General features: G+C 42.3%; 1 protein-coding gene across 3 annotated transcripts; it reads left to right on the forward strand.

The window, feature by feature from the left end:
- The first annotated feature begins 100 nt into the window (after positions 1–100).
- MATN3 (matrilin 3) lies at positions 101–18,061 on the forward strand. Of its 3 annotated transcripts, none has more exons than XM_075086743.1 (9): positions 101–293; positions 2,831–3,400; positions 7,081–7,203; positions 7,632–7,754; positions 8,958–9,080; positions 10,889–11,011; positions 11,848–11,970; positions 15,502–15,609; positions 17,046–18,061. In XM_075086743.1, exons 2-9 carry the CDS (start codon positions 2,935–2,937, stop codon positions 17,099–17,101), a joined length of 1,245 nt encoding a protein of 414 aa, XP_074942844.1. In that variant the 5' UTR covers positions 101–293; positions 2,831–2,934; the 3' UTR covers positions 17,102–18,061. The 3 variants fall into 3 exon arrangements, with proteins under 3 accessions (XP_074942844.1, XP_074942843.1, XP_074942845.1); XM_075086742.1 differs by having other exon boundaries at positions 112–476; XM_075086744.1 differs by lacking the exon at positions 101–293 and adding an exon at positions 565–826.
- The last annotated feature ends 355 nt before the right edge of the window (positions 18,062–18,416 follow it).

The raw sequence follows: 18,416 nt of genomic DNA on the forward strand, positions 1-18,416 counted from the left end.
AAGAAAGTACTTGCTGAAGTGAGTCAATACTGGTGCAAGACTGTACTGCTGGTGGGTTGTGAGGGTGCGGTGTTTTGTTCCTGCTCTAAATCAGGGCTTCCTGTTCCGCATATGGAGGTACAGCCCAACATGTCGACTGTGGGTTCAGCAAAGTGTCTGCTGAAAGGCTGTGCTGGTGATCATAATGGATTTGTGCCTTAAACCGTGCTTTCCATTGAAGCTTGCTGCAGCATCCCGCAGGACTGGCAATCCTAGGGACCGGGTGTGACAGTCTAGATCTGACAGCAGGGAAGGTGTGTTCTCGTGCCTCGGTGATAGTGCCGTGAGCTTTTTCTCCCATTCTTCACAAATACTGCCCTGGAGATAAAGCATGGTGCTTGCTTGAGACCAGAAGTGCGAAGTTAGCAGACCCGGATCAAATCATTCCAGCGGAGGGAGAAAAGCTGCGTTTGTATTTCAACTCCTCCCGCTCCCAGGTTTGAACCCTGTACTCGCTGTGGCACAAATTCCCTAAGTTTAGCTCTAATCCTTGCAGCCCTCCCCTCTCCCAGGCTGAACGCCCCGTCGGGGCGGGGGAGCGCGGTTGGCAGCTCCCCCGGGGGGGGCCGACACCCCCATCCCGCCGGCAGCTTTAAAGGCGGCGCCGGGGGCTGCGGGGCGGCCGGCGGCACCATGCGGCGGGCGCTCGGCTCCCTCGGCTGCTGCCCGGCGCTCCCGTTCCTCCTCCTCCTCCTGCTGCTGCCTCCCGCGGCGCGGGGCTCCCCGCACCGCCTGCGCCGGCAGCCGCGGCCGGGAGGCGGCTCCGCCGGGAACCTCCCCGCGGCAGGTACCGTCCTCCCGCCCCGCAGCCCGGCGCGGGGCTGCGCGGGGCGGCGCTGGGTTGCGCGGGGCTGCGCGGGGTTTGCGCGGGGCTGCCCCTGCCGGCGCTGGTGCCCTCCGGCTCCCCCGCTCCCTGCGGGCTCCGCTCGCCGCTCGCCCGCCGCTCCGGGCGCCGCCCGCCGTCGCTTCCCTCGGGACGCTTCCTGACGTGCTTAATTTTGCAAACGCTTACGGGGAGGTTGTGCCCTGGGACCTCGTGCTGTAGCCGAAGCGGTCCGCGGACCGTGTGGCAGCAGTACCAGCTACTTTCTTTTATGCAAAGCTGGCCTTGCTCATCTCGAGAACCGAAGTAACCCTTCCCCACCTCTGGTCGTTTCTCGAAACATCTCTTTCAGACCCTCAGAAGGATCAGGCTGCTGAAACGGGTTTTTCCCCCTAATCTACAAAAGATAATTCGTCTGCCTATAAATATGGGATTCGGTCTTTTTTTTTTTTTTTTTTTTGTAGGACAAACATTGTGTCTCTTTTTCTTCCATGTACACGCACGCATGAACATTTCTTTGTGTTTTCTCAGCTTTCCAGAAGGCACAAAGCCATTCTTCTAAATCCTTAGGCAAAAACTGAGTTATGGGATGCATGCAGAGTTATATATAATATATGTGGTCGGGATCCTAAATTAATCCAGTCCATTCCTCTGTCCCAAGGCAAAATCAACTCTGCTACTGTGTTTCCTGATGGAAGTAAGATCTATCTGTTGATTTTTTCCCTCCTTTTAACTTCCACAAGAGAAAAACATTTTTAATGCATTGAAAAAAAAAAAGGTGCTGTCTTCACCTCTACTTTTAAAAGAAATGTGAAGTTTTTTTTTTTAACCTGGAATGGAATAATGAAAGTTGACTTGATGGTAGCTGGGCGCGTCAGGTTCCCAAAAGAGCCCTTCAGGGAGGATATTCAACCTGAACACCTCACAGTTTGCTATTTAATGGACTGTTGAGCAGGAATGTCTCTTTTGTAGAAATATTGTGCTTTTGGGCTGCCTGTTTTGATAGACCATCAGTACGGCTCCATACCTTTATGGCGTTGCTGATGCCAGGTCAGGATATCAGGACAGAGAACGTACAGTTTAGGTTACCGGCTATTGCTGGCTTGATTATTTTTCATCTTCCTAGAAGTGATGCCTATCTGAGCTGAGCCATGGCTTTTCTCTTTCAATCTAGATTAATATGTTAGTGAGGAATATTTCTGTGTCAGCTAGAAATATTTGTGTAAATGTTCATTTTTACATGTAAAATTACTTCATAAATAGTAAGTTCATTTATTTCTTTGCTCTAGAAGCCTTTAAACTGTAAAAACTTCTAAAGAAGCCTTTATCACAGCATCGTTTACATCTTTTTCCTGTTGGCCTTTATTTCTTCTTGTTGTGTACTTTGGATTGTGAATTACAAACAAGAAAGAATTCCTAATAAGCAATCTATGTTGTTACTATCCTAAAAAATACTGTTAGGATCTGTACACTATGTAATCTAGCCAGTTGTTTTACCATTTTATTTCTGTAGCTTATAAAAATGGAATTCGGGCTTTATAAAAATAAAAAGTCAGCATATTTATATATCATTGCTACATTTCTGCGTTGGCTGTTACATGCAAACTACAACCCTTTGTTTCAAGGACAGTTAAGACATTTTGCGGGCTCAAATGTGGACCCATCTTTTAATGCTCAGAAAAGTTTAATTACGTATTCCTTGTCAAAATGAACATTTAAGAATTTATATAATAATATAGAGGTATTATATATTTAATACATACACATATATATTCTATTTATATATAAATTAGATATTTAAAAAATCATGTGTTGCTCACTATAATTTTAAGCCTCTTCCTAGAGAATCAAGAGTGCCAACATTTATGTGGTAGGAGTAGTTTGCCGTGACAGCTCTCACTGCCTGAGGGTGAGAGCTCTGGTTCTATGTAGGTGATGACTTGAAGTGTTTTCCTTCCTTCTTGACAGACACTGCCTGCAAGAACCGGCCCCTGGACCTCGTCTTTATCATAGACAGTTCCCGTAGTGTCCGACCTGAAGAGTTTGAGAAAGTGAAAATCTTTTTGTCAAAAATGATTGAGACTCTGGATGTTGGTGAAAGAACAACCCGTGTGGCCGTCATGAATTACGCCAGCACCGTCAAGGTAGAGTTTCCCCTCCGGACCTACTTCGATAAAGCATCTATGAAGGAGGCTGTATCTCACATTGAGCCCTTGTCTGCTGGCACAATGACCGGCCTTGCCATCCAAACTGCCATGGATGAAGTCTTCACTGAGGAAATGGGCACCCGGCCAGCAACCTTCAACATCCCCAAGGTGGTCATTGTTGTGACAGATGGACGACCACAAGACCAGGTTCAAGATGTGGCAGCAAGCGCCCGGGCGGCTGGCGTTGAGATCTATGCAGTTGGGGTAGACCGAGCAGACATGCAGTCCCTGAGGGTAATGGCCAGCGAACCACTGGATGAACATGTCTTCTATGTGGAGACCTACGGTGTGATAGAAAAGCTGACATCAAAATTCAGAGAGACTTTCTGTGGTAAGGTGGTCAGTCCAAGAGGGTAGTGTAATTTGGCTCCTTTTAGCTCCTACCACGGTTCCACTGCCTAAGAAAGAAGTTTTTCTTTCTGAGAAGTGTTATGTATCACATTCAAATAATTCCTTTGCTATTCATTGGGCAAACAAGTCAAGCTTTTATTCACTGGAAGCCAAGTAATGACCTTTCATTTTGAATAGTGACCTTACGATGCAAGTAACAGACCTGATTTTAGATTTTAGTGGACGTCCTTGTGCAGTTGGTCCGATTTAGTGCAAGAGAAAACACAGCAATCTGGGCGGGATTTGGCTACGTATATTTACTGATTTACCAAGAGTGCACGCAGGAGCTGCACAGTTTTTTAGCCACCTGGCTGGGAAGCAAGTTGTGCGGAAGTGTGGTTCTGAAGGGCTCCTTATAGATTCAGAGCAGGAAAATCACTGTGGCAGGTAAACCGCCATGCCAGCTTGAGAAATTTGGTGCAGGATGAAGTGCCTCAACACAACAGCAGGTCATCTCGGAGTGGGCTTTCAATCTGCAGGCATTTCTGGGCTTTTTCAGTGTGCCAGCCTCGCACCTTTCTCTGTTTCTCTGCACCTTGATTTAGACAGAGATCTGTATCTGCGCCTTCTGTTGGATGTGTTGAATTACCTTTGCTCTTTGAGGGCTGGTCTTGGAAAAAATGCTGGATGTGTATTTGGTTTGGGCGAGAACTCCACTGACGATGATAGGCCAGTGTGGGTTGTTACTGCCATTTACAGAGCAAAAAAATGGTCATGTATCTGGAGTATTTACAACCACCTATGGAGAGCTATGCCACAGCCCTACCCACAAAAATCAAATGACAACTTTTTGATGCTTAAAAAACTTGTATGAAGTAGATTTTTCAATTTCTAAGGCAATTACTTGTAAAATAAGTCTCCAGCAAGTAATGGGTAAAATCAGGTGTAAAAAACATTGTAAGAGAATGAAAATAACAGCCATTGCATTGGGAAGTTGGTTGGCAATGTGTTACTTTGCTCTTTCAGAGTCTTACTGAAAATTACCGCCATACCTTTTGAATACGTTTAAAGTGAATAGGCCTCTTTTTCTAGGTATGAAATAAATGTGTAGGACCATCTGTAGACAGGACACTTTGCCCAATAATTAACATAGGAAATTCCTTGAGGTTTGGCTTGACATCATGTTGTACTGCTGATGTGACCACATCCTCTCTCTGGTAGCTGGGAGTGGGCACAAGCGCCCACCTAGCTGGACAGGTATGTGCACTGTGAACGTAGCATTGATTTTCCACCTATGTTCTCGCCAAAGCAAGTCCTTTTATAGCACCAAAGAAAATTCTCTCGTTCTTCAGAGTAAACGTACTGTTTATTGTGCTGAAGCGTAGGAATTATGCCCCTACTAAGCTGGAGAATAAACCAAAGAGAGCTCACACGTACACACTTCCAGTGTAATTTTGAGTTGCCTCCATGCAATTAACCAGAATCTGTGAGGTTCATGGACAAAAATGGGGTAAACGGAATAGTTTTTCAAAAGGTTCCTACAAACCAAATGTATCTAAGAGGGTCTTGTAAGACAGTGTGGGTAAACTGGGTCTTTTCCAGCTCCAGACTGCTTTTTGGTCAGAAATCTAGACTCACCAGTGACAATTAGGATTTTCTTTGCTTTGGCCAAGCCAAATAAATTTGTTTGTAGGGTGAACTGAAAACAGGAAAACTAATGTTCAGGGGCAAAATAGTTGGCTGAGATCAAGTTCTTGATGCACTGAGAGCATCATTCAACATGAAACCATCCTGGAGATGGAAAATCTTAGCCTTCAATTGGTGTCCAAGTCAGTGGAAGCTTGACTTTCCTACCACAAAAATCTGAGTCTGAGCTTCTCAGTTATGGTTGAAAATATCACCCACAGATTTTGTTAACAAGTCATGGAGATGAATTCTCTTACTCCCTAGGGTGTAGCAGAATGAAAAGGCTGTCCTGGTTTGAGATTTGTTTTTGCCAGTGGGAATACAAGACACACTTTCTACCAGCCTTCTTAGGGGACATCTAAGTCTTCCAGGTTTTAGAAAATGGGTGATGTTGCCTTGCATTCAGAAATACATGAGAACATTCAAGCACTCTTGCTTCTCATTTCTTATCTCACCACGATTGCTTTGGAGTTTGCTTTTACCAGTGGTCAATATCCACATCATATCTACTCATCTAAGTAAAATCTCATGTAATAACAGACCCATCTTCCCATTTTTCTCTTTTTCCCTTTTGTTTCCTCCTTCTTTCTTTCCTTCCTTCCTTCCCCCCTTTTTATCCCTTCCCACTCTTTTGTTCCACCTTTTTTTTTTCTCCCCCCTTCCCTCTCCCCTTTTTCATCTCATCTAAATCTAGTCATATAAAAATTACCTAAGTTTGAGCAAGTATCTAGGATTTCTTTCTGTGGAGAGAAACAGAGGCATCCTGAGGTGACCAAAGAAGCATCAGATCCAGAGCTAAATACACTTGAGAAAAATTGGTCAGTAGTAAATTAGTTACTTAGTTAGACCATCTGTGAAGAAAAAGACTGTCAGCACACATGGTGCATTGCAGAGGCAGCCCAGTGTTTCAGCAGTCATTTTGTCTGCCCTGTCACCACAACACGCTTCTGTCAGCTGCCATCCGTCACGCTGCTTTTCGTATCACCGTTTCCTGTGTTCTCAGGCTGAGGAGGTAGCCTCACTGCCTGCTGGGGGACTAGCTGGTCCCCCAAAATTGAATCTCGTTTTGTAGTTTGCAGTTTCTGCTTCTCAGTCTTCTGAGGTTTGGACATTATTTCTGCACTGTCCTTCCATTAGGTTCATGTGCCTGAAAGCTACCTTACACTAGAAACTTTCCTCCAAATCTTCTTTTGATCTTGACTTTTTAAACCTGATGGAACAAAGCAGCTGCAGCCCTCACAGACCCATCTTGCACTGGTGGGTTTCTTTGCTGGCTGGTACACCTGGACCATCATTGCGCAGACACTCTCTTCATCTTAGTGCCTCTGTGTCATTTTTCTTTTCATCCTCATCTTGATGCCCTTTCTATTACAGTATTTTATTTTATTTTATTTTATTTTATTTTATTTTATTTTATTTTATTTTATTTTATTTTATTTTATTTTATTTTATTTTATTTTATTTTATTTTTTGTGCTTTCTGTTGCATTTGAGTTTACATAGGAGTTCTTTACAGTGCAGCGGGAATTCATAAATCAGGTTGTATGCCAGTGAGCAGAAGTTAGTAAGCTGCCAGACAGTGATTGATACATTCTGGGGTTATTTAAACAGGTTGTCTGTAATAGAAAGGGACTGGATACAATAAGCCAAAAGGTCCTTTTCATTGCTGAGTTCTCATTTTCGGTGTAATGTTACTAAATGCTTAAAATCTCTCTCTCCCTGTTGTACCTTTTTCAGTTTAATCTTATCTTTCTGCCACCTCAGGTGGTGAGTTATTTCAATGCTGTTGCTCAGTGTTGTTTATGACCTCTTTCTTCTGGCTACAGAATTATGCAAAAGATGCCTGGAACTTTTGTGACAGTGACACAGCACTGACATTTACTACTACTAATCCAGCAAATGGTTCAAGACGTACTTTTGTAAGCATAAATGATTAATGGCTGTTTCTCTCCTTCGGGATGACCTGAAATGCCTTTTCTGTAAATGCCCTTTGTAGCTGCAAATGTGTGTGCGCTTGGGACCCACGACTGCGAGCAGGTCTGTGTGAGTAACGGCGGATCCTACCTTTGTGACTGCTATGAAGGCTACACTCTCAATCCAGATAAGAGAACCTGCTCAGGTATTACTCCTTTGGTAAATGTGTTCAACTAGCAGAAAAATCACTTTTTAACACCATAATTGGGTTTGAGAAGCTACTTGTGTACCTCTGGTGAAGCAGTGAACATCTGTATGTCTTCAATAATAATAAATCTAATAATCAATAATAAATAGTCTACTGCAAGTAATGGTGAGAAGTAGTTTGATTCCATCACCATCCTTTTTATTATGCCTACAGAACTATTCATTAGGGCCAGATGCCAAAACAAAGTCTTCAGGTGTAGTCACTGTATAGATATTCTCTCCTACCGCTTTCTTTAATTCCTTCAATTATTATTGCCATTTCTGAGCTGATTCCAAAGAGAAATATATTTGAAAATGTGAATATGCACTCCACCCCAAACTACTTTTTATTAACAATGAATTGTTTCTCCAACGTGTGCCTTGCAGCTGTGGATGTGTGTGCACCTGGAAGGCACGAGTGTGATCAGATCTGTGTGAGTAACAACGGATCCTATGGCTGTGAATGCTATGACGGCTACATCCTGAATCCAGATAAGAAGACTTGCTCAGGTAAGAATTAAAGGCTACTATAATGCATGAAACTCATGGAGACATGGAAGTGTCTTCATTGTTTCTAACTGAAAAATTGCTTACAAACATCATCTCTTAAAACGAGAAGTCACCTGTACACTTTCCCCTTGGTTCCAGTAACAGTAAAATGGCACTTCTCTTTAAACGTGTTGATTACAAATTGCAATTTGGCACTTAGCTACCATTTTATGGCCTTCACAGTACTTCATAAACATCACTTAGTCCTTGGGAGAGGACGAACCTATTCAGAGATGCCTGCCAGCACTGTGTCTCCATTGGAGACTGAGTGCCACTAGTCTGCAGAGAACTTAAAACCTGATGATTTTCCCCCGTCCTCTCCAACTCTCCTGTCAAAACTCGTATTTTTTTTACAGCTTGCTGCTTCTGCTTCAAAGCTGTGCAGGGATCTGCGATATAGCAACCCCAGTCTTACACTGGCAGCAGCTTCTTGAATTGTCACCCTGAAAATTTATCCTATTACAAAAAGGTTCTTTTTCCCAAATACTTCTCTGGAGTTGTTTCTTTAAATCCAGAAGTTTTGAGCAGCACCAGCCTTAGGGTAGCTATTTTATAACTGGGAAGTGCATCCCTCCATTTGGGAGCACATAAGCATTCTTCTCACTGAAGTTTTCACTCTTCTTTCTGAAGAGAGAACATAATCATCTAGTGCTCCTGCTTTTTTGTTTGCTTGTTTTGTTCTCCCTAGGCTTTATATCTCTTTGCCATTTAATAGCATTTCTACATATCATGCCTGGCTTTTTGTGCCTGCCTTCAGCTCATGGATGAAAGTATGAAGTTAAATTTGGATTCACCATAGTTGCTGCTAATATTGGAAGAAGCATCTTCTGCCTTGACATGTGGCAGGTTATTGCTCATCTCAGTGCGGTGTTTTAGCTTCATCCTTACTGGGGATATTCAGGGCTGTTAGAATTGCTGATGAAAATCAGATTGCGTGAGACGTGGTATAGTAATGTCTTGCAGTCCAGATATCTGCCTTCTCCATTAAATAATTAGCAACTGAATTCAGTTTTCTGCAGCATAATATAATAACATAGTAGGACACTGGTTGAATCCTAATTTGAATCCTAATTAAATTGTACTTATAAACATTGAGGCTTTTAAAACGCTTGAGTGTCGGGGGATGATTAATAGCTTTCATCTCTAAAACATGGTTCACCACAGCCATGGACATGTGTGCAGCTGGAAGGCATGATTGTGCACAAGTCTGTTTGAGTAATGATGGATCCTACAGCTGTGACTGCTTTGAAGGATATACTCTGAATCCAGATAAGAAGACTTGCTCAGGTAAGACCTGATCAAGGAAATATTGTGTTCAGCTAAAACCAAGTAACTTTAAAAATCAGGTTAATTTATGTTATTTTTCTGACAAGAGTATCCAATCGTTTCTGTACAATTCCTGAAAACACAATGCAATTTTTTTTCTACATGTTTCCAGTAATTTGAGACCCGTGCATCATGAGTGTGATCACTCTTTCTGGCGGATATGTTTGGACCTTAAAAAATACACCAGCCTTAGAGCTCTAGAGGATGGAGGGAAATGTCCTTTCCCAGTGCTGGGCTCTTGTGAAGAATAGGAGCGCAGATGTAGCTGGTACTTAAGGATGTACATATAGTACCTACAAATTAATGTGTATTCTATATTATTTTCACTTGATTAGGATTTGAACTTCACTCTTCATTTCTTTGGATTTCTCACTGATGATTTATTTATGCAAAATCCTTTTTCCACTTCCATCATAACCCCTTTCCTTATTACATTTTGTGTGACAGAGCGCTGAACCTAACCTTCCAGTTCCAGGAGGTTCCTAGGCAAATCTCTCCAATTAAGTCATATGTCTCACATCTCGGAGGAGAAGCAAGAGGGCCTCAATATTTCTTCCTGCCTGGTTTAGGAGATGATTTTGTAAATACAGTTCCTGAGATTAATTCTCACCTGGCATTATATAGACACAATAAACATCTGTGAGGGAATGTAAATTCAGTTAGGCATCCCCTTTGGGAGTCTAATCCTGAACTTCCTTTCATAGCACTGATTCTGCCACTGCATAGTCGAATTTCAGATTATTTCCCTAAAATGCTTGCTTTTTTTTGACCAGGAGGGAGGGGATCTTTCTTTCCCTTCCCTTCCCTTCCCTTCCCTTCCCTTCCCTTCCCTTCCCTTCCCTTCCCTTCCCTTCCCTTCCCTTCCCTTCCCTTCCCTTCCCTTCCCTTCCCTTCCCTTCCCTTCCCTTCCCTTCCCTTCCCTTCCCTTCCCTTCCCTTCCCTTCCCTTCCCTTCCCTTCCCTTCCCTTCCCTTCCCTTCCCTTCCCTTCCCTTCCCTTCCCTCCCCTCCCCTCCCCTCCCCTCCCCTCCCCTCCCCTCCCCTCCCCTCCCCTCCCCTCCCCTCCCCTTCCCTTCCCTTCCCTCCCCTCCCCTTCCCTTCCCTTCCCTCCCCTCCCCTTCCCTCCCCTTCCCTCCCCTTCCCCTTCCCCTTCCCCAGACTTCCCTGGACTTCCCTTCCCTGGACTTCCCTGGACTTCCTTTCTGCAAATGTATCCAAATACAGGAACTCCTTCTCAGCTTGCCCTTTCACAGTTGACATGTTACATTTGGCAGAAAACATCAGCCTCACACATAAAGTACCCAGTTTCTAACTGGCAGCGGGTGCCACGTCTCTCTGTTTTTTAGCAGCCACGTATTCTCTTCTGTTTATGGCCTTTTCACTCCATAAAACAGTGTCTTATCCAACTCAATTAGGGCTGAAATAATGCCAAACAGTCTCTTAAAATCCAGGTATTTGTCTTCTGAAATTCCTTTGGATAATTATTTTGTAACTGGGTCACTGCTAGTCCAGTTCCTTTTGCAATCTGTTACAACTGCGAAAAAGTGTTGCCAGTATTCCAGATATCGTCTTAATTTTGTGATGTTGATAGCCAGATAAAAACACACTCTGCATACTCTACTATGGCTAATAGTGTGCTGACATGCAATAAAACCATCCTGGCTTGGATGCAAATGAAGATATGTTTGCAAATGTGAATTACTAACACCAGCTAAAAAGGCTGAAGTTTGGGTATTGATTAATGATGTTCTCTCTCAAATGCCTTCCCTAGCTGGCGACATGTGTGCACCTGGAAGGCATGACTGTGAGCAGGTCTGTGTGAGCGATGATCTGTTCTATACCTGTGACTGCTACCAAGGCTACACCCTGAATCCAGACAAGAAGACTTGCTCAAGTAGGAGCAGATTGCTGTTCTCTATCCCCCCATACCCTCCCCAGCTAAGTACCTGTATTCAAACAGCTCTTGTTAGAAGGTTGATATATTTGAATCTGTCTGAGAAACTTTCACACGTGTTCAAGTGTTATAAGACCGCTCTGTGTCACTCTGCCTGTTCCACTTTGAGAAGCATTCAGAGATATAAAGCACTTTCTATGCAACAATGCTAGTAACTGCATTGGTCTTTCTTTATCACCTTATGACTAAGGCTTTCACAGTATTTAAAAATCTGCAATTATGCAATATTCACCAAACCCAGAACTGAGAAATAACTGAAGAGAGACAAGCTGAGGTTAGTCACACAGTCACACACCTTGCAATACTGTGGAAACTGCGTGCCACCATGCAGGAGACAGTTGGGGATGGTTTCCTCTCCTCCAGGCTGATTTTTGTGGTGTTGTTTCTTTAGCTTCTCAGCTAACTTCGTGTTATAGTAAAAATGTAATTTTTAAAAAAATGTGTCTTTCCTTCCCAGTCTCCTTACTATAAAGTTATTGTGTGCTGGAAACTTTTCATAGCATGCCTTTGGAGGTGACTGGGCACTTCACATCTGGTGGGGTTAGGCAGCTGCAGTCAGAGTGAGCACAGCCTGTACAAAGCAAGGACTGAGGGAGACCCTGATAAGGCAGTTAGTTCATCTCACTGCTCCAAGGCAAGATCATTTACACATGCCAGTAGTTCCCGGTAAGATTCACGTAGGATAGGCTCCCAGCATGGAAAAGCATTACCATTGGGAAGCATTAAAAAAACATTATCTTCTTTTTGGATAACTTTCTCCAAAATGCATTCTGTAGGAACTGATGCGTGTGCACCAGGAACCCATGACTGTGAGCAGGTCTGTGTGAGTAATGGTGGATCATATACCTGTGACTGCTATGAAGGCTTTACCTTAAATCCAGATGAGAAAACATGCTCAAGTAATAATTTAATATATTTTTTTTCTGAATATATTTATTGAAGCACCTCTCTTTAATGTGTTAAATCCTTTTAATCTGCTTGAGAAACATTCTATCAACTAACTCCCTGAAAGTATAACCCCTTTTCATTTTCTGCCTGTTTCCACTAATGTTTTGAGCTAGTTTGATCTTTCTTGTTTAGTTATAGCAGTTATTGTATTTAAAACTAGAGTTGACTCTTAGCTCTCACCACGCATTTAAGGACTTCACCGTATTATAAAAAAAAATCTGTTACGATCTGCATTTCCTTATGAAACGGGAATAAGTGGGGGGATTGGCAAGGCAGGGTTCTGGGGCATCTGCCTCTGGGGCATGGGACTCAACTGCGTACCATCAGCTGGAAGCTGGGGGCAGGCCAGAGGGGAGCAGAACTGCCGAACTGGTGTCAGAAGAACTACTGCAGTGCTAAACCATATGTTCTTGTCCACACCTCCAAGCTGAGTGGGGCACGAATGAACTCACCAATTGCTTTCCCTTCACATGGGCAATAATGGCATCAATGGTTGGCAGAACCTCTGCACCATTTGATGTAGAATCATAAGTAAAGTTGGGTTGGAAAGGGACCTCAGGAAGCACCTAGTCTGATCTCTGGTTTAGAACAGGAATAATTTGCCGTTACATCAAGTGGCTCAGGACCCGATGTAAGAGCAAAGTTATAAAATAGGTGGGTATAGCCAAACACCATCTGCAAAAATAGTAATTTTTTCTAGGTCTGGGCTTAATCATAAATTAAGTGTAAAAACACAAATCTAGCATGTTTTGTATGACTTGTTGGGCATCCCAGTGGCAATGGGAGTGCCCAAGATTTTGAATATCAAATACTGGAAGACAGTAAATTTCACAGAAGGACTGTAGAAAACTTCAGGGTACCCTCGGGCAGTTGCCAAAGTTGGTTGGAAAAGTAATATCTTTAAAACAGACATAATCCAAGGAGGATCTGTATCTGTCACTGGAGAATTTAAATGCTAACATGAAAACTTAACTGGCAGTTGGTTGGAAACCACCCATTTTGGTGTGATGTTTTGAACTGGCCTTCCTCCAGCTGAATCTTGAACAGCTCTTCTTTGTACATCAACCATAAAGCCAGTGGAGTGTTCCAAAGAAGAGAGCTGAACAAATACAGGTTCAGCGGAATCAAGAAGACACCAGTTTCAACATTGGTTCTAAGATAAATGAGCTTCTACATCGCTAGAAATGAATCTGTTCATAGATTTTTTCCAGTGAAACACAATGAAAAAACCTTTTGAAACTGATATATTTCAGTAATTTTTCTGTAATTCAAGCAACAATCAGTTGCCCTGCAAAATGGAAATATCAATGGCATGACTGATAAGCAAAAAGAGAAACCAAAACGATGTAGAAAAAAAAAAGAAATTGTATCCAGGTATAATATTTCTATTGTTTTACTGTTATAATGCTCACATAATTTGTTCGGCATTGATCAGCTATGCATTTATATATCTACAGAAAAAAATAATTGAAAAATCTGCTGTCATTGCCTTTGCAAGCAACAAAAAACCGCATGTATAAAGTGTCAGGTATTACATACAAGTAATCCTTCTTGATAACTTGTTGAAAGGGTATTTCATAATTGTAGACCCTCTTTTAAGGAGGCTCTGCCTTTGGCAGCTTATTATTCCAGTCTCAGACATAGGCAGTGCTCTCACTACAGCAGCGGTGCTTCAGCAGCTGTTCACATGTTTGTTCTTAGCCTGCAGCAAGTGGTGCCGCTTGCCTTAACTCCTATTTTCTTTATGGAGAAGGAGGGGTTAAATTGCCTTTCATGCAGCTAAGAACTCATGGCCATCAGCTGGTGCTTGACATGTTATTATACAACAACCAAATTATCATCTCTCTGAGCCCTTTGAGATCACCCCTGGTTTTGTGGTGGGTTATGGAGAAAAAGGAATTCTTGAGGACAGCTGAGGCTGCCCTGGTAAGTCTGGATGACACAGGGCAAGACCTAGGAACAGATTCAATGGAATCACTGCAGAGTACAGCAATGCTTGTTTTCTCTTTCCTGAGAGACTGGTTACTTCTCTGTCATACTAACTGGCTCCTCCATTAATATTGCTGTGCCTTTCTACCAGATTTTAAATTAATTTGGGCCCATTTGAACATGGTTGTTCCCTCCATCCGTATTCATGTGACACGGGAATGGACTTGTGTTCACACCTCTTGATAATCCAAAATTATACTCCCTATGCATGCCTACTGCCACAAACCAAGAGTACTTGTGAGGTGATACACATTGACAATTTGGCTGAAACTCTATTGCATAGTATTTTAAATTAATGCATGTGTTCCTGCTTTCATTTTTATATTATTTACCAAGTGATAAATTCAATTCTTCTAATTCCTTCCCAAGCTGAGGCTTGGGTATCTAAATCCCACGCACATCTCAGAAACTGATGCAAACCAACCAATTTCTGACACTGACCAACTCTTTATGTGCCTAAAATCACTAGATGCCCTCCTGCTTGGCTTGCAAAACTCCCTGGAGGCTTAACTTTTGGACTCTAATGCATTCTCAGAAGTGCTGTGTTTGGGAGTGATGGGTACACCAAAGGCCATTACAATCCAACTTTGACAGGGCAGCAACCTTGATTTTGTAGGTAGATAGATTTAGGTATAAGGAAGAGATCCGTTTCTCTGAGGGTGGTGAAAAAGTGGAACAGGTTGCCCAGAGAAGTTGTGGATACCCCATCCCTGGAAATGTCCAAGGTCAGGTTGGATGGGCCTTTGAGCAACCTGGTCTAGTGAAAGATGTCCCTGCCCATGGCAGGGGGCTTGGACTAAATGATGTTTAAAGGTTATTTCCAACTCAAACCAGTTTGTAATTCTAAGTTTCTTCTGAAGAGAAGTCGAAGTTAGTCATTGCCTTAAATACAGCTAATTTTATAAATCCTGTTTACAGTGATGCCAGTGGCCTTCCTGTGTGGACAGTCTGATGGTCAAAGTACTATGTACAAGACAGAGACCTGGACTGCAGGTTCTTCTCAGTCTGCATCACTAGAACACACTCATTCTACTTCCCAGGGTGACTTACGTTTTGAGGTGGGGGATATTCTGGATTAGAGGGAGAGGGAACAGGCAAAGGGAAGATTCACTCTAGTTTGGCCATTAGAGTTGATGGGGGAGGCTAGTTGGTCCCTGAACCCAGGCCTCTTTTTATTTTTTACTCAATCATGGTCCAGTTTAAAAAGTGCAGAGAATCCAGGTAAGCAGGCTAGGAACTCCCTGCTCTGCCTCCTCCTCAGTTAGAGTCAAACTATCTCTTGCCTGTCCTCTTTCTGGACTATGACACTCGTGTCTCTGGCTACACACTGGCCCCTGTTCCCTGCCGTCTCTCCCTCCCGACTGCCCTGGGTTGCAGTGCTTGCTGTAGTCTCACAGCATGAGTTCAACTCCTGTTGCAGAATCAAGTGTCTTCCTGGGATTTAAATGTTCGATAATTGTCATAAATATTCTAAATGCTGTTTTCTCTCTTAGGAGCCATAACAAGCAGTCTTATAACAACTGAAGAATCCTGTAAGTGTGAAGCCATAGCTGCCTTGCAGGACTCAGTTACCTCACGCCTTGAAGCTCTGTCCACAAAATATATCCTTTTTCTTACATGATCTTCTGCATTCAGCTCTTTACTGGTATTTTACAGGTAGCTGTTTTGATATACACCAGGGAAGCACCGTCCCTCAAAACATAAAGTATTTTCATGGTGATTTTAGAAATGTTATATAGCAAAATCTTGGTTGTTGCAAATGCCATTATGCTTTCACATCTCATTGAAGGGCTTTAGTATCAAGACACAGATAAAATACACATGCCCACATTCCTTAGATTATAAATCTTGAACATCAAGCATTGCTCTGTTCATAACTCTTCCAGATGACCTTTACCGTTATAGCAAATGCTCTGTTTTGAGTCCCCCTATTATGTCCCCAAATTTTCAAGACAACTTCACAAGCAGTATGACAACATTCCCATTAGCTGCGGTATTCCCCTGCATCCCACCTCTGCAGGCAGGTGCTGTCCCAAGCAATTTTCATGCACCTTCTTCTTTTCTGTGAAAATGTGCTAGCCTATTAATATCCAGCTGCTGGGATATAGGAGAATGGGAGAGCTGTGAGGCAGGGTGCCGATGCTGGAGGCACTGGGCAAGCCTCAGGTCCATGGGACATCTGAGGTGCAGGCTGGTGGGTGCCAGCTATGCAGGCGCTGGAATTCACCAGCTTCATTTGCTGCAGTCCAGCGCCTGCAGCAGTGAAGAGGAATGTGGTCAGCCCCCGGGTTAGACATTTCACAAACGTGTGGGAGAGAAAAAAACAAAAAAAGAGAAAGTGGTGAACTCTGTTGTACCATAGCAAACCTCAATGCTGCAATAAGTGCTCTCAGATGGCATGGCAGGAACTGGACTTTACAGTTGGGCAAGCTGTGATTCAACATAAGGCACAGTTTTTAGAAGCGAGAGTGGTTGATCACTGTGAAAATTTACCAAGATTTTCATCACTCAAAATTTTTGAGATGACAGGTGTTGTTCTGTAAAAGGTGATCTTGTTCAAATAGTAATCGATTTTGGGGGAGTACTTTATCACAAAGAAATGACACTTTCTTTCAAAGTTATTCTTTGGTGGGCAATTTGTACCCCTAGCATCCTTTCCAGACAACCTGGAAAACGCAGCAGAAACAATCACTTGCTGCTCCTCAGCCCTGAATGTCACTTGGTCCAACCCCTTCTAAGAAATTAGGGTTGTTGAGATCATTTGGGAAGTGGCCAGACCTTGACAGATCTCTAAAATCATAGAATCATAGAATCATTAAGGTTGGAAAAGACCCTTAAGATCATCGAGTCCAACCGCTAACCTTTCACTGCCAAGTTCACCACTAAACCATATCTAAATGTTCTGAAATCTCTGGTTCAAGAATGTATTGGCCTCATTCAGAAAACAGACTGTTTGTTGAAAATGGAGCAATGAGAAAGATCATAAATAAACCAGACCTTATAGCCATCTATTATATTGCCCTTAACAACTGACCACTAGATGAAGTATCTGAGAAGCTGCAGGCGTATCAAGGCAGACAGCAGGCTGTCTGAGCTATCGTCCTACTTAATTTTAGAATAATCTTTCAGAATCAACCCTTTTTATTGTGTTCAGCAAGCTTTATTTTGTTGCACAGCTTACAAAACAGCAGTTGGTTTGTTGTTATTGACAAATGTCAAGAAGACTTCAGGAAGAAAACAGTCTTGAAAATACAGTGACCCTGAGGATCTTCATGTACAGTCACTTCATAACGATAAAGCTACCTACACCTGCTGTGCTTCAGTCTGTACTACTAGTACAGTAGGCACTGCTTTTCTGCAGTAATGGCATTTTTATTCTCTTATTTAAAATAAATACAGAAAAAATTAATGGATACAGCCTATCATATTATATAAAACTGTGAAACATCAAGGCAGAGTAAAAAATGTGCCTATGTCATCTGTCCATTAAATGGGAAAATAATCTGGGGTCTCGTAACTTATTTTAATAAAATAAAGTATGATCAGTACACTGAAGTTGGAAGGTTTTTTTGTATACAACTTAAAGGATGTGTGTTATGAAGTAAAGTGTTTAACAAAAACAAGGAAACATAACCTCAAAGATAAAGGAGGCATAAATGGAAGGAATCCACATAATTAAACAGGATACGATCCTCAAGTCACATAGTTGGAAAAAGAACCTTGTGATTTTAAAACCTACAAGTCCTTGTTAATACAGATAAAAGGTTTAGTAGTACCTTCAAGTATTAATAGAGTTGTTTAACACTCAGAAGGATGAAAGACATACTCCAGTTAAGGTTTTTAGCCTACAAGATTTACTTATTTTATTAGTCAGTCTTTCCTGTTATACCATGTACTGGGACTACTTGTGTCAGCTGGGCTTGTAGGATAAAACACACAAGCTAACAATTTAAAAATTTAGTTGTTAAAGGAATCCACTCGTTTTGTACACTTGACGTTCATAATCATCCAAATGCTTTAGAAACTATATTTAAATAAATGTGAAGATGGAGTAAAAACTATTATTCTTTTTTTTTTTTAGAATTGAAATATCTGACATATTTTGTAGAGTTTTGCAATACAATTACACAAAATATATCAGTAGTTGGTATGCCAAGGACATATTATAATGACATCTGTGCTTGCTTCATACCCTGTCCATAATAGATATGAACAACTGCAAGGAAAATCAGTGGCAGTTCAGTTATCATGTTCACTGCACGTGTGAGACATCAGATATGTCTATACAGTAATGTTAAGTTAGAATATAAAGCTAAATAGCGCAGGTGAACATGGAACACAGCTTTGTCAAGGGTTAAAAATAAGACTACGCACTCTCCAAGACTGCTGGATTGGTCTGTGGTTGATA

Source organism: Phalacrocorax aristotelis, chromosome 3 (assembly GCF_949628215.1).
Source record: "Phalacrocorax aristotelis chromosome 3, bGulAri2.1, whole genome shotgun sequence".
Lineage (NCBI taxonomy): Eukaryota > Metazoa > Chordata > Aves > Suliformes > Phalacrocoracidae > Phalacrocorax > Phalacrocorax aristotelis.

Excerpts from the sequence above, each read along its gene's own strand:
- MATN3 (XM_075086744.1), top strand. The coding sequence starts at position 673 with ATGCGGCGGGCGCTCGGCTCCCTCGGCTGCTGCCCGGCGCTCCCGTTC. Across the intron at positions 3,401-7,080 it reads ATTCAGAGAGACTTTCTGTG|CTGCAAATGTGTGTGCGCTT; the intron begins GTAAGGTGGTCA and ends TGCCCTTTGTAG. Across the intron at positions 7,204-7,631 it reads AGATAAGAGAACCTGCTCAG|CTGTGGATGTGTGTGCACCT; the intron begins GTATTACTCCTT and ends TGTGCCTTGCAG.